The sequence below is a fragment of the Erpetoichthys calabaricus genome, chromosome 4 (assembly GCF_900747795.2).
Source record: "Erpetoichthys calabaricus chromosome 4, fErpCal1.3, whole genome shotgun sequence".
Lineage (NCBI taxonomy): Eukaryota > Metazoa > Chordata > Cladistia > Polypteriformes > Polypteridae > Erpetoichthys > Erpetoichthys calabaricus.
The window spans coordinates 11,697,202-11,714,079 of NC_041397.2; the positions used below are offsets into that span (position 1 = coordinate 11,697,202).

Consider the following 16,878-nt stretch of genomic DNA (forward strand, 5'->3'; position numbering starts at 1 on the left):
CCACTTATTCCAGTATTAGGGGCATGCAGAGTCAAAGTCTGTCCTGGTAATAGTTGGTGAAAACCCTAGAGAAAGACACTTACAGGGCATAATCATCTAAACCAAGATAATTTCGAGTCATCAGTTAACCTATTCTGTACATCTTTGGGCTAGGAGTTAATAAAAAAGTAAACGCAAATAGTAGCAGCAAAAAACAATTCCTTGACAGTTTTCAAAACTAACCAAATACTTGGTAAATGCAGCTTAATTTAGAGAAATTCAAAAAACTGCATGCAGGCAAAGGGAAGATTCATTCAAGATGGCAATGCTATATTAGGATTTCAGTATTTATGACAGTATAAGTTTCTCATTATCATGACAAGATGAATTAGTGATAAAAAAGACAAATAATAAGTTATTTTTCAAAAATTTTTGAGTATAAGTCAAGGAACATTATACTCGGACTCTATGCAGTGCTAGTGAGACTACATCTGGAGTGTTGTGTGCAGTTCTTGTCAACTTCAAAATTGCTTCTGGTCAGCTTCAAAGTTGACACAGCAAAAAGAAAGTGACCGTCATAAACTGAAAAAATAATGTTTTCTTCTGCGAGGAATGATTTGAGTTTTTTTTTTTAGCATCTGCCAAAAATTAATTAACGATGCTCTAACACAAACACACCAGGGGGGTCATGTATAACACTGTGTGTATAATTCGCACTAAAACATGGCGTACGGACAAAACTGGAAATGTGTGTACACACAAAAAAATCCAGATGCATAAATCTGTGCATATGCAAAGTTCCACGCACTTCCCCTTTACAAATCATACAAACGTGAAAATTACCACACAACTCCTCTCAGAATTTTGCACATTTGAATATGCAAATCAATATAAATATCACCTTCCTTTCAGTGTTTGGTTAAAAAACAAATGAAAAGGCACGTGAAAAAACGAAGAATTTAAGCGAAAGCATAGTGGAGGCAAGGTAAAACGTACCGTTTGTTGGCTTACACAGTGGTATAAGCAACAAAAGCACAGCGGAGACATTGGGAAGTGGAGGTCAAAAGAAAAGAAGAAGAAGAGAAAGAGAGAAAGGAAAAGAGTTGGTGGAGGAAGGCATTGTGGTGCTGTAAGAAAAATAAAGAAGTGTGTTTTGGACATTCTCGTGTCTGTCTGTCTGTGTCCAGGGGTATGCTTTCCACAACTGCAACACACTTTCTGTGCACTACAGAGCAGCACATTAATAGAGTTGAAATTCTTTATATTTACATAAGTAAATTCATTCTCTGAAAGTGCCTTCATAGTGTAGCACCGGCAGTAAGAGCCACAACAGATTCTCTGCACTTTATTTTGAGGTGACTTACTATCCTTTAAAGGACCGCTTGCCTTTTGCTGCACTAGTTGGAAAAAGCACCAGCAACTGTACGGAGCTGCTGTTTTTATAAGTTCTCCAGCTATACAGTTAGGTCCATAAATATTTGGACAGAGACAACTTTTTTCTAATTTTGGTTCTGTACATTACCACAATGAATTTTAAATGAAACAACTCAGATGCAGTTGAAGTGCAGACTTTCAGCTTTAATTCAGTGGGGTGAACAAAACGATTGCATAAAAATGTGAGGCAACTAAAGCATTTTTTTGAACACAATCCCTTCATTTCAGGGGCTCAAAAGTAATTGGACAAATTAAATAACTGGAAATAAAATGTTCATTTCTAATACTTGGTTGAAAACCCTTTGCTGGCAATGACAGCCTGAAGTCTTGAACTCATGGACATCACCATAATACAATTCCTGCTCATTCTTTTGGTGATTCATCCCTGGCTGATGTAACTTGTTGAGCGCCGTTGCAATAACAATGTGCGTGCTGTTGACCGCTTCGATTACATTTGGAAAACCGGACCCTGCTGCAAAATGCGCTTTGATGTTTGCCATTTCAACCACAGTGTAAGGAAATCTTATATATCTGGATGATAAATGGATAATACCATCCTATACAGCTGGCATGACACAACTCAGTTATGTTTGTGAAATACCTGTTCGGTCAGCAGGTTCATGTTGAGAGTTCCTGTGGTAAAAAAGGGCATAAACCCTTACAATTTTTAAAAATTGAATAATGGAGTAACTTGTGATGGAACACATCTCCTCCCATTGTTCAAACTTTCTATGTTTCTTTTATCATAAAATAAAAAATACCTAGATGTTAGATAATATGAATGGATTTTTGATTTATTATTAAATGAAGCACCCAAACTTTTGTGATTATAATACCTTACAAATTTATTTTGCTATTCATGTAGATAAAACACTGTTTGACTGACAAGAACTATTTTCCTTTCTCTGCAGGGTCCTCAAGGAGACACTGGCCCACCTGGGCTAAAAGGCCCGAAAGGAGAAACCATTGTAGCCACTGAGAGAGGTACTGTCTTGATACTGACACTCATACAGTCCAGGATCCCTAACAATGCAGCAAGAATGAGGGACATAGCAAGTGCTGACCTCACACATGGAGCTCTAGAAATTTGCTACATGCATTTTATTGCTGTGGTATACTTTTCCACATGCATAGCAATATATGAGAATAATTTTGCGGCTGTGCCCACCACAGTTAATCAGTTTCTTTTTCATCAATTAAAAATCATTTCAAGTTAATAAGAAATATTTCAATATAATTCAAATCCATGATAAATGACAGAAACACCTGAAAACTATGAATGGAGTTTGCAAATATGGCATCAGGTGAAAATAAAAAAAACAAAACTCCATGACGTAAATGTTTGTCAGAGTTGACAAAGATAAGAACAGATTGAAAGTATGTAAAAATATAATGTATTTACTTAAAAAGTTGCCCTGTGTCACAGACCACTCATCACATACAGCTGTTCAAAATTTCATGAAAACTGGAGTATAACTAAGGGATAGCCAAATGTAGAATACAGTGATCCCTCGCTATATCGCGCTTCGCCTTCCGCGGCTTCACTCCATCGCGGATTTTATATGTAAGCATATTTAAATATATATCGCGGATTTTTCGCTGCTTCGCGGGTTTCTGCGGACAATGGGTCTTTTAATTTCTGGTACATGCTTCCTCAGTTGGTTTGCCCAGTTGATTTCATACAAGGGACGCTATTGGCAGATGGCTGAGAAGCTACCCAACTTACTTTCTCTCTCTCTCTCTCTTGCGCTGACGTAGGGGGGTGTGAGCAGGGGGGCTGTTCGCACACCTAGACGATAGGGACGTTGCTACCTTCTGTGTGCAGCTGCTTCCTGAAGGACATGCTGCACGGTGCTTCGCATACTTAAAAGCTCAAAGGGCACGTATTGATTTTTGACTTTGTTTTTCTCTGGCTCTCTCTCTCTGCTCCTGACGGAGGGGGTGTGAGCTGCCGCCTTCAACAGCTCTGTACCGGCGGTGCTTCGCATACTTAAAACAGCCCTATTTGATTTGTTTGCTTTTCTCTCTCTGACGCGCACTCCGTTGAAGAGGAGGATATGTTTGCATTCTTTTAATTGTGAGACAGAACTGTCATCTCTGTCTTGTCATAGAGCACAGTTTAAACTTTTGAAAAAGAGACAAATGTTTGTTTGCAGTGTTTGAATAACGTTCCTGTCTCTCTACAACCTCCTGTGTTTCTGCGCAAATCTGTGACCCAAGCATGACAATATAAAAATAACCATATAAACATATGGTTTCTACTTCGCGGATTTTCTTATTTCGCGGGTGGCTCTGGAACGCAACCCACGCGATGGAGGAGGGATTACTGTATATGCTGTATGGAATTACCAATGTAATGGTGGGGAAGGCTTGGTGATTCTAATATTGGTGGTTTCTGTGATGATGGCAACCGCTAACTTTAAAGGTGATTGGTTGAAGGTGAATGATAGACAGACAGGAGTGCCTTGGGACAGAACAGGTGGCCATGGTGTCACAAAGGACGATCTACATTTATACCACAGATTCTTTTAATCCCATCAGATTACCCCTTCCATTCCAAATGGCTCCTATTCCATTTGAGTCTATGCTTTTCAGTCACACGTCTCCATTAAAACTGTTTCTCTCACATGCAACTGTATGTCACTTCTTTAAATGAGGGTAAAGTAACATTTACAGTGATTTTATAAAATAAATAGGAAATTTAACTAGTACTATTACAGTTAGATAATAAATTTATCAGATATATCTAAATCGTTTGAGAGAAAATATATGAGAAGCTTGAATTTATAGAATAACAACTGGATGGTGAACAGTCATCAAATTATAAATTCATTTTTCCTGTTATGGGAAAGATGTGTCATTGCAGCTGCCTTACAAAGTACAACAAAAAGAATCAGACAGCATCCTAAATGTATTCAAGCTGTATTCAAGTTTTTAACAGTCTGTCTTTATTATCCCTTAGGTAGCAAAGGAGAGCCAGGAGATGCAGGTTTACCAGGATTTTTAGGTCCCAGAGGGATACCAGGACGTGATGGCTTTCCTGGTGCAAACGGATTTAAAGGTCTTTCTGTAAGTACTGAGTATCAAAACTAAATAAGTTCAAGTTTAAATATATAGTTTTATGTTTATAATTCAATTCAATTCTTACTTGCATGTTTCCCCCAGATTTATAGCAGCAGAACAATTTAAAGGACAGAGAATAATTACAACTTCTTCTTCTTCTTCTTTTGGCTGCTTCCATTAGGGTTTGCCACAGCAGAACATCTTTTTCCATATCTTCCTGTCTTCTGCATCTTGCTCTGTCACACTCATCACCTGCATGACATCTCTCACCACATCCATAAATCTTCCCTTAGGCCTTCCTCTTTTCCTCTTGCCTGACAGCTCTACTCCTTGCATCCTCACCATTCCACTGACCTCCCTCTCATTTACACACATGTATTCTGTCTTGTTCCTACTGACCTTCATTCCTCTCCACCCTAGAGCATATCTCCACCTCTCCAGGGTCTCCTCAGCCTGCTCCCTACTATTGCTACAGATCACAATGTCATCAGCAAACACCTTTGTCCACGGGGACTCCTGTCTAATCTCATCTGTCAACCTGTCCATCACCATTGCAAATAAAAAAGGGCTCAGAGCCGATCCCTGATGTAATCCCACCTTCACCTTGAATGCATCCGTCACTCCTACCGCAGACCTCACCACTGTCACACTTCCCTCTTACATATCCTGTACAACTCTTACATACTTCTCTGCCAATCCTGACTTCCTCATTCAATTCCACAACTCCTCTCTAGTCACCCTGTCATATGCTTTCTCCAGGTCCACAAAGACGCAATGCAACTCCTTCTGGCCTTCTCTAAACTTCTCCATCAACACCCTCAGAGCAAACATCACATCTGTGGTGCTCGTTCTTGGCATGAAAACATAATGCTGCTCACTAATCATGACATCCCTTCTTAACTGAGCTTCCACTACTCTTTCCCATAACCTCAAGCTGTGGCTCATCAGTTTTATCCCCCTGTAGTTACTACAGCTCTGCACATCCCCCTTATTCTTAAAAATCGGTACCAGTACACTTCTTCACAGAGAATAATTACAACATCATATATTAAATACAACATCAAGAAATATATGCATAAAGCACACATGCAGTCATTAGTATAAGTGGTTGTTGAGTAGCCTTATGTATGCACACTTCTGGTCTTTAGGTATGATCATCTCAACACTTCTTGTATCTATTCAGGTTTATTGCTCCACAGACTGAATAGACTAATGGGCTAGGGCATTTTAAATCCTTTATAATAATCTGCTCTGACTTTGAGGGAATTCCTTACTACTGTGCTCTTACTTTTTCCCTATATACATCTCCATATTCCTGTTTATTCCCACTCCATCTTTGTCACACAAGTCTTCTCACGCTATGACTTTTGACAGTACTTTTTTATATCTGAACATTTGCAGATATGTCCTCTGTTTTTTCTCTGTCAGTGTTTCTAGCACTCTCATGTTCAGTACTGGACAAGCTTTGCCTGTTTTTTTCTGATTGACTGATTTAGACATGCTGTTAGTTTTGAAATATCCTTTCTGGCCTTATAAAAATGTCTTCTCTGTTTCTTCCTAATGAAATCAATTTATAGCTGTCTTATTCTGAATATTTCATCTGAACAATGGATACTGTATTTCCTTCTCAATCGATTGTCTTCCTCTCAAAGTGTAATGTCTGGCAAACAACACCCTGCTCCTCTTATTTTGTAATCTTTCTGGCCACAACTCTTATAGCTTTTTAGTCTGTGTATGTCTCCAAATATTTCATTTCTGATCCTGTTCACTGTATGACGTCTCTCTAGTCTCCTCCCTCTATACTCCACCATCAAAAACATTTCATGTTTTTCACAGGATATTTCATTTCTGTCCATAAATGATCATGACCTGCACACACCCATCTTCATATATTTTTTACCTAGACCCTTTTTTTCTTTCCCACCCACCTATCCAGAAATGTGTATGGTCATTCTGCCTTAAGAGCTGATTTCTAACTGGGTTTCTGTGTGACCTATCTTCACATAACCTCTGTCTTTCCATTTTGAGATTTCTTTTCTAAACCTCTTTCTACAGTATAAGACCAATGAGAACATGCCCTTTGTCTTCCTCTATGAAGATGCCATATCTGTCCTTCCTGACTAATTCTGTATTTCCCTGAGCATATAGAGATGTTATTTTAAGTTTTCTTTCTAGCAGCTGTTAAACACATTCTCTGTCAGTCCTTCTCAAAATGCCATTTTTGGCCCTGTGGAAATGTCATGTGCTCGTCTATTTAACAACTTTGGAGATTCCATTTTTGACTTTATTTCTTACTCAGCCATCTGGACATATCTTGTGCATCTTTCTCTAAATCTCTGGATATACCTTATCTTTCTTTTGAAATGTTGTTTCTGACCTTCTTTCAATGTGACCTCCTCTGGACATGCCTATTTCTGTGTCAGAATTTCTGGCTTTCACCCCTTTGGACCAGCTGTCTTTTGACATGTCTTATTCAGTTCATTCTCCATTCCCAAATGTGTAATTTTTGGCTTAGACAAATTCTTTCTAAAGGTTGTCCTCTTTAATATTTCATGAGGACAGTTGGCATTCCCTAGCCAACAGTTCAGGACATGAGTAAAATTTTACTTAGAAAACGTTACTCTCTATAATTCATAGCCATTAATAGAAACAGACCTGCATGTAACATTACATCTATCTCCTCCTCTGCCTACCCATGTGTTTGGGATTTATGGTTAACACATAACAACACCTCACTGGTGTTCTTCACATTTTTAGGGTGATGGAGTTAAAGGACCCCAAGGAGACAAAGGATACCAAGGTTCACCAGGCCCATCAGGAACAGTGGGTGAAACAGGTCTACCTGGCCTTACCTACCCCTCTCTGATTGGTCCCCAAGGACTACCAGGTGATGTTGGTTTTGATGGGCCCCCTGGACCTTCAGGTGCTCCAGGGAATAAAGGTAAGTGTGTCCATCTCCAAGAGACTGAAGCTAAAGTTGTTAGCATTGCATGCTGAAGAGGAACTGATTTGCTCTCATTAAATGACCTGTGACATTGGAATAGAACTCTGCCTCCCTGCTTTTGCTGGCTTGAGGTAACTGTGTATGTTCCATCAGCTCAGCACATCTCACCTTCTAGTTACGTAATTGTAGTTAGTTCGAAAGAAGTACCCAGAGTAAAAATCCATGAACAGTGTAGTAATCCCTAGCTCAGCTCTACACTGAGGGCGGAGTTCATGTATTGGCTAAGCAGAATGTTTGTGTCCCTCTCCGCCTTCAGAAGTGATATAAGGGTATCCTTGTTCTGTTAGAAGGCACCACTGTCTGGTTGCACTGCTTATCCTTTCAGTAACACTGGATGTTTAACTTGAGCTTCTTTTTTCATTTTACCTGCAGATGTTGTGCTAATCAGATTTCTGATATTCTTAAAATTATTTTTAATGTTCAATTTTGAAAAATAGCAAGCATAAATATACAGGGTTGATGAGAGCAAACTAGACATGTCAGAAACAGGACAACATCTGTGCCATGACTAAGTAAATCTGCTAAAGCTGATAAATTTGGGAAAACAAATTTTGCACAGGTTCTTTGTTTATTACCTTGTGATTTATACTCCTAAGCAGTGAGGCCCTGAAGGCCGAAAGAGCTGGGTTGAAATGAAGGGTGGGAAAAATGCCTCCTCCAATTTCAATTTTGCTTAACATTATTAATATAACCTTTCAACACACACACTGATTTGAACTTATGTGATAACCATGATAGCTCTTGGTGGAGGAAGTGAACTTTGTTCCCTTGTCACAAAGGCTCTGTTCACATTTAGTCAATAATGTGCTGGTGCCACTGAGGTACCACCGCTTATGCTCTTGCTTACCTCTCTAATTGCTCTGCGTGCTTTGCTTGTTTCTTTCTCTCATTCCTGCACAAAAGGTGACTGCGGATGTTGCACTGCTCAGGGTCATCAGGAAGGTGTTGGGAGACAGGAGAATGAGACGGCACCAACAGGTAGTTGCAGAGAAAATGTTTGATAACAAAGAAAATCAAACTGCTGCTTAGTACTGAAAAACCCTACAAGTCCAGTTTGTTAATAAGTTGTCCAGGGCATGAAGAAAGCCAAATGTACAGCAAAACGTCCTTCATCTGTAGCTAATGACAACATACTTTACTTTATAGTGTGCCTTTTGCAGTGTGCACTATAACATTGTACTTTGTGAAGTCAATTTATACGATTATTTATATTATTGTTATTATTATTAGATATTTTATATAAACCATTTAAAATGAGCATTTTCACATAACACAAAATGTACCCGTCCTTAATTTATATACAGTAGGACCTTTCATATCAATCACTATAAGAAACATTGCACAAAACAAATCAAACTTATTATATTTCATTACCTTTTTATTAAATATTATCATATTGGTTAGTGCTGCAGAGATTCTTTGTCCTAATTTCAAATCTGACATTGTTGTCTATGTAGAGTCTATATATTCTCTTCATGTCTTCCTTGGTATACTCTGTTTTCCTCCCACATCTGGAAAAGTGCATGCTAGCCTAATAGGAAGTTCTGTATTGGCTCAGTGTGGGCGTGTGAGCCCAGCAATGAGCAAGAACTCACTGATGCTGGGATAGATTCCAGATCTTTGCAACCCTGAACTGGATAAACAGAGGTTAGAGGATGTTATGTTATCATCATGTATATCTTAGTCATCCATTTTTTGAGTGCTAGAATCAGCACTGGGCACAAAGCAGAAAACTATCATTTTGTCGCAGAACACATTCATTCATACACCCATAATGGACCAATTCAGAGTCAATAATTAGACTGAGACTACAGTGATGTAGCTAGCTTGCTGAAGGCCCCTGTCCGGCGCTGTGAAGTGGGCCCCTCATGCCTAGCATAACTGTTAGTAATTTATTCGTAACTTGATCCTAGGGGCCGGCTGGGTAGTGGCATCACTATCAGATCACACGTTGGTGACAAACAAACCAGCTCTCTAAGTAGAATTTGTAATAACTTTTTTAATCACTTTATTACAGCCGCTGTAAGTTAGCAAAAATAAATTGTGGCAATGGAATGTGGGAGGTGTGGGTAGTAGTATTAATACATAAATATATGTAACATCTGGACCCATTTATTTTTCCAAGACAACTTTGTGAAGGAAGATGATTAAAATGTAATGTAAGCTAGAAAGTAGAAACTGTTCTGTGCTATAAAATTAAGCAATTTAAATTTGTGACAAATTAAAACGACACCACTGGCTGACAGGATACTACTACACAATTGACCTGTTTTTACACAAGTTCTGAGAAAATGGACATCATAAAGTGGTCACGCTCCCAAATCCTCACAGTAGTGACACTAATGCACAGTAAGCCATACTAAGGTACACAATAAAACAGATTACAGATATGTTAAAGCTTACAAAAATTGAACTGACTGACAAGACACAAATCATATTACTTATAATTTCACTAGTACCTTAAAATACTCACTTGCGTGCCTTCTGTTGCCCAAAAGTCTCAACAATGTTTGACACGTCAAGTTGTCTGGCACACTTTTTTTCGATTGAGAGTGCAGCCAAGCCACTAAGTCTGTCTTGTGACGTGGTGCATCTGAGGTCATTTTTGATGAGTTTTTTTGATAACCCCTGCTTGGTTGACTTTAGTGTAATATGAGTCTTAATAAGAAGCACTGGCCTTTTTGACTTGGATCGCGTGGAAATGGTCCAGATGGCTGACATGGACCTTCTGAAATCATAAATTGTTTATCGTCAGGTGTCAGTGGTTCCAAGAAATTTGTCTTGTCGATAGGAAATTGCTTTGTTATACATATATTGCTTGTTTATTTTGGGTAGTTTCTCCGGTTTAAACGGTTTCAGCAGATAGCACCTGATCTGAAGCTGTTGTATCGCTACTTCCAGTCTCGGTAGTTGTAACCATTTCACTCACTGCACTGTCTGTATAACTTGCTTGCAGCTTTTTCAACAACTCGCCAGCATCAGCATTCTCAGTTTTGTGAAAGGTAGCGTTTTTCAATCCTGTTGCAGGCGTGCCTTACATTTAGCAGCACCACTCTTAATAATATTTGCCGGATCCACTGCTACTGGCCAACATGGCGTTGCATGGCAAGAATATAAAAAACATCAAATTGTTCAAATATTCGGTGTTTGCCGACTAACGAGGAACAAACTTAACAGAATCGCCATGATTTATTGTTTACGAGTTCGAATTTCAAAAACTGTTGACATCAAATCAAAAATACAAAAGTTACAGTTATTTACAATAATAATGTATATTTACATTACTTATGTGATGGCCTTCAAAACTTCTTCCATTCCTGTCTGCAATGGCATGGCAAAGGTCGCCAAATTTGGGAACGTGCAATTCTCTGTAAGGCGGACTAGGGTGTGTTGTGCCTCCGATTAGGCTCTGAATCTCCAAATTACCAAAGTCTAAGTTCATGTAAACTGTAGGTGTGCCGAATACATGGACTTTATTGGTGATGGTGCAAACATGCTACTGAAACTGAATTATTAATGCAATGAACTGTGCAAGTGATTTAAGTTATAAAAATTTTAAAAAAAAATCTATACTGCCCCAAGTGGGCCCCCCAAGCTCATAAGCCCTAGTGCTTTGCACGATCTGCACAATCCATTGCTTCACCATAGTGAGACTATAATCATATCACTAATTAAAATGACTCTTGCCTGGTACCCTGTCTAGTGTTTTTTCTTGTTTTATGCCCAGTGCTGTTTAGATATATAACTGTGAGCTGGATTAAACAGGTTTAATAATCAACGTGTTTCTATTTGATATGTTACACATCAAGAAAATTCTGCATAGGCACTTAGGAAATACAAAAGTTCCTTGCAGACAATGATCTGGTCAGAATCCTAACCTATTTTTTATCAAGCAGTAAGGAAGCAGCACTAACCAGTATAACTGTGCCTCCTACTATCATATCTACCATTTTTCATAAAAGGTATTGTCACAAAGTACTTCAACAATTTAATTGTCTTTTAATTGAAATAGCACAATCTGTAAAAGTGGCATTGCTTAGTCCTTTATTGTTTACATTATGCAGTAACTTTCATAAAAGGTACTCATCATAAAGTGTCTTGCAAATTATGACAGCATCATTCGTAACAGTCACTATCACAAAGCACTTGTAGATTAATTCCTTGTGTTATGTATTGCCATTCATAGTAGTCACTAGTATAAACTGCAGGACAAGCACTTGATTCATTTTACATTTTTATATTTCAGTATAAACACATTAAAAGCAACTTTACAAAACAGTAAACTTGCATTTCTGTCTGACCTTTCAAAACAAAATAAACACCATAAGGGCATTAATAGCAAACATAGTTTAGAAATAAATGTTTAGTACATTTTAAAGAGAAGGAAGAAGTCTTTTCGGACAGGGATTCTAGGGTCTGTGGGTGTGATACAAACTAAAGAACTATTAAACTGTATCCTGTACATTAAATAATCATAGTAGGCACTTCTTTATTTAATTGTTTCAGATTTAGACAGTTGCATTATTATACAGGCTATTGCTTTTGCAGGATCTAACTGGAATGAATTTTGGACTACATATTGTTCATCTTACCTTCACTTGAGACTCAGTGTTGTCTGATTGTTTGCAGGTGAGCCATGCAGCACCAAGGGAGAACCTGGACCCCCAGGACCTCCAGGATTGCCAGGCTTGAGTGGTAAGTGTTTGACTTTATATGAAGATTTAGCCGGAAGAATCTTTATACTCTAATTATTATTGTTTACTTGTATTAACACATTTGCCCAAGACAATTTACAAGTTTAAGACCCACAACAATTGTTAATATACTTTTTTTTACAATTGTAGCATGGACACTGTAAGAGTTTCATTTGTGGTCACACAATAAGTAATTTTTTTATTAAACTAGCAAGTTCAGTGCCTTAGCCACTAGTTCACACTGCCAGCCTGCTACAGGTACAAATGATTATTTCTGAGAGCCACATGATTGTTCTGAAGTAGCAAGTGCTTTGTAGCTCTCTTCTGTATCTCATCATCTGTAAGTAGGTTTGATATCATACAGGATTGTGTTTAAAGGTAAATCTTTTTGCTGATGTATAAAAGTTTTTTCTAATCTGGTCAATGTGCCTCTGTTACGTTTTATCTTCCCCTAAATAGTCACATGTAACACTTACAAGTTACAAATTACAGTGCATGCATGGTAATGTTACTTCTATAATTCAACAAAAGGGAACTCTTAACAGGTAGTGTGACTGTCATAGTCACTCGGGAATCAGTTGTGGAAATGAACAGGAAACCATATGATTTTTATTCCAACTTCTTAGACCCTAGAGGACCACACTGCCTCCCAGCAGTTGAAGCCATACATCAGCTTTGATGCAGTATGTGTCCAATAAAGAAAACTCAAGGCTTCCAGTTTGTATCTGGTTAACTATTTGGCTATGAGTATGTTAGGTAAAACAAAAACAATATTAACATGTACACTTTGAACAAAAGGGCGGCATGGTGGCACAGTGGTAGCGCTGCTGCCTCGCAGTAAGGAGACCTGGGTTCGCTTTCCAGGTCCTCCCTGCATGGAGTTTGCATGTTCTCCCCGTGTCTGCGTGGGTTTCCTCCGGGCGCTCCGGTTTCCTCCCACAGGAGGTGCCCTTCCCAGAGATTTGTTCCTGCCTTGCACCCTGTGTTAGCTGGGATTGGCTCCAGCAGACTCCCGCGATCCTGTGTTTGGATATAGCGGGTTGGATAATGACTGACTGACTTTGAACAAAAAATATTTAATTGTATGATCTCACTGTTTACTATGTTATGTTAACAATAAATGCAACATATACATAATGACGCCATGGAAAAACTGAAAAACCTTTCCTGTAAACTGAAAAGAGCATAAAAGTAAAATTGATGTGTTTTTTCTGTCTTTAGGAAGGAAAGGAGTATTTGGATTTCCAGGATTACCTGGATCAAAAGGCATCACTGGAATCAAAGGTGAAACTGGCAGTCCAGGTGCAGGAGGGCAACCAGGGCCCCCAGGTGGGTTATGTGGATTCAGTTCCTTTACCATTCTTTAGATTCTTCTCTCTTCCACACTTGCTCAGCACTCCTAAAAGACAACACTACTTTTTCACCATCTAATTCCATTCTGAATGAAATAAAGATGAATTGTACTGCATCAATGCTGGCAAGAGAGTTCTGTTTTTACATCTTTTTAAAATACAGATGCATTTTTTGAATTGTCCCTGTGCAAAGTCAGCCTAATCCATATGTTAAAGAAGGTTCTGGAATTTCATGTACTTACTAGATCAAATAAGTGACATAAATTGTAAATAACTGAAATTCAGAATACTATGCACAATACAATATAAATATGACATAATATTTAGAGTGGAATTCTAAGGCAAGCTACTCTTGTAAATAAATGTGAGTGAGTTTGAACAGAGCACTTCTTGCAGATTTTCAGTCATTCATCTTTACAGCAGCTGTTTGCTAGCTAAATGCATGTTATGTGTTACTTTTTGCTACATCATTACATTATATCTTTATGAACATATCGCTTTGTTGAGGATGAAGCAAACACACATTTTGTTGCATTGCTACATGTCTTAGGTTTAAAGAGAAACTATTGTTATTTATAATGCAAAAAGGGTATGGAGTCAGTTATTTGTTATAAGCCCTGTTTTAATTGTTGCATTAAAAATCTTCTTTATGTTAATGATCTGAATAATTTCCATTGCATATTTAAAACCACTGGTTTTCTATTAGGACAAACCAATTCATTTTTTTCATTATACAGTACATTACAGTAAAATGAGAAGTATTTGTCAGTAGTTCTATTGGTGTAGAAATAGCCAAAAAATGCAGTAATAATACAGTACATTACACTAAGACAAGTTGAGGTGGACGCAGATATTAAAAAAAAGCTATATTAATAAATTGTAACAATAAATATGTAACAGAAGTAAATGGAAAAAATCAGGGCTGATAGATTAGCACTTTCTATTAAATGTCTCTGGGACAAGTTGGAAAAGTGGCAGAGATCTGTTGTTATTCTTTTTTTAGATCTTTATTAAGAGATTGAGTATGAAAGTTCATGGGGCTACAGTAAACTCCAGCAGAAAAACAAAGCAAAATCAAAACCAGAATCTGAACAAAACTGGTTTCTGCTTGAACACAAGTCTCTTGCAATGACTTCCCTTTATTTTCACTGCTTAAACTGCTTGTCCATCTTACATAATGTTGCTGCAATGATATCACAGGTCACAAGGCACATGCATCTAGAAGCCACTTAGACGTTATAGCGACTGAACACACAAAATGTCAGTGCCCATGAAAACCAGAATTGGTAGTGACCTTAAAAAATAATCATACAGAAATGATGTCATAGTCATATTATAACTAAGTGATGAAATAAAAATAAAAATGTATGTACGTGTTCCTGGCAATATGTACCAACCAGATAATATAAGTGACTAAGCTACAGGTGATCAGAGACATTGAAGATACTTGCATAATTGCGTCTTGGTTATAGATGAAGCAGTTGACTGGCCCAGAGTTGGGGAAAGGTGAAAGTGCTATTTAGCCTTCTTAACAGGATAGGTGGGTGTTTTTTTAGGGATCAAGAAAGATCCTCAGTGATGTGGCCCTTTAAGGGCTTAAATCTATTCACAATTTTCACAGCAGCCATGTGAATGTGAATGTTAATAGGTACATTACCCCTATTCAACTCTCCTAAAGTCTAAAATCATCATCATAGCAAAATTAATTTCCCATTGTGGTGTAATAAATTTACTTTTTAAAAATGTTACAATGACTTCCATCTCTCCTGAATTTCACACTTCATTCATTTCCCATATTTTAGGTCTCTTTCTAAAAATACTGGTTGTCTTTTGCCTAAGTGTTTAAGTGTGCATGTAGAACAATTTTTTTTTTTCAATCAGTTTTTATTTTAAATATTATCATTGGCAATGTTTACACACTGACTATTTATACATACTCTATTAATATAATTGACAAACACTAAGAAGAACTTGAAAAATTTATAATGAAATAAATTGGTCAATGACATAGATAATAAATACTTTATCACAAAATAATCTTGCTGGAACAGTCTTTTAATTTATCCGTCCATTTCATAACCCATTTATCTGGCTCAGGATGAAGAAAATCCAGTGCCTACGCTGGGGCAACACAGAAAGCAAGTCTGGACAAGGCATTAGTCCATCATAGGATAATCCAGTGCATACACCCTCACTTACTCTTATAAGACCACCTTAGAGCCAGTGATTACCCTAAAATGTATAGCAGCATGAGAATATCCCAGCACAGATATAGAAACTCCACACAGATGAGCCAGAATTTAAACCCAGGACTCTGGATCTGTGTGACAAGCATGATGATCACTATTATCAACAATCTTTTAAAATCTTTCAAACAAACTTAACAAAAATTAAACTAGCGGTTTAATGTGCTAGTTATGCTTTAAGACAAAAATATGTTCTTCGGCCATCTTAAATTGCATTATATATTACCTAGGAAGTTTTAGAAGTGTTAAAATTGTGAGTGACTAAATATGATGCCATGAAGACAGTAACCTGATAACTCAAGTCATTTACTTAAGCTTAGACACGCTACTTTACATACTGGACTTCAGATAGTATTTGTGATGAGTTGCATGGAATTAAGAAACATTCTATTTACTTTTGAAGTAAAATCTGGAATATTGCCTATGATTATGGTTTCCACAAATAGTTTTTAGGTATGGTTTTTTACTGTACTAGAGAAGTTCCAGAAGACTGAAGGATAATGATCTATGAGGAAAGTTGAAGGATTTGTTTACTATAACTGGATCTACACTTCTTTATCCAGGATTTATTGGGCCTCGTGGAGATGAAGGTGTTCATGGTGAAACTGGACAGCCTGGCTTCAGAGGTATACCAGGAAACCCAGGAACCCCTGGCTCTCTGGGGCAGAAAGGAGCCCAAGGGAATATACTTGATGCTGTACCTGGGCCCAAAGGAGAAACTGGACCACATGGGTCATTAGGACAGAAAGGACATCCAGGTCAACAAGGACCACCAGGAATCCCAGGTATTATACTGCTATTTAAATCATTTGTGTATTGTATGTCAGTGGATGCAGAGGTTAGACATGTATTTAGAGATGTCATTTTCTATAGGTGTGAATACTGCAGGGTTTCAGTTAATATAATTTGACAGTCCTGACTTAGACAGCATGAAAAATTGTCCTGAAACTGAAATTACATTTTTAGAAATCAAAAACAGGCAAATGTTAATTCTGAGCTGAACAGTAAAAATAAAAAAGAAACACAATTTTAAACTATTGAACCTTTATTTGGACATGCAAAGGTGTGGAAAAGTGGTTGGTTAGTGTGGGTGTCTTCTTCTTCTT

At 37.8% G+C, this 16,878-nt stretch overlaps 1 protein-coding gene across 3 annotated transcripts in view; it reads left to right on the forward strand.

Moving 5' to 3' along the window:
- col4a2 (collagen, type IV, alpha 2) overlaps positions 1-16,878 on the forward strand; it is a 266,524-nt gene that overhangs the window by 177,058 nt on the left and 72,588 nt on the right. For 2 of the 3 annotated variants that reach the window (XM_051926298.1, XM_051926299.1), the window contains exons 23-29: positions 2,325-2,397; positions 4,376-4,482; positions 7,234-7,417; positions 8,384-8,458; positions 12,110-12,175; positions 13,396-13,503; positions 16,336-16,557. In XM_051926298.1, coding sequence (XP_051782258.1) covers positions 2,325-2,397; positions 4,376-4,482; positions 7,234-7,417; positions 8,384-8,458; positions 12,110-12,175; positions 13,396-13,503; positions 16,336-16,557 — 835 coding nt within the window. The remainder of the gene's footprint in view (positions 1-2,324; positions 2,398-4,375; positions 4,483-7,233; positions 7,418-8,383; positions 8,459-12,109; positions 12,176-13,395; positions 13,504-16,335; positions 16,558-16,878) is intronic. The other variant, XM_028799203.2, reaches the window with a different exon arrangement.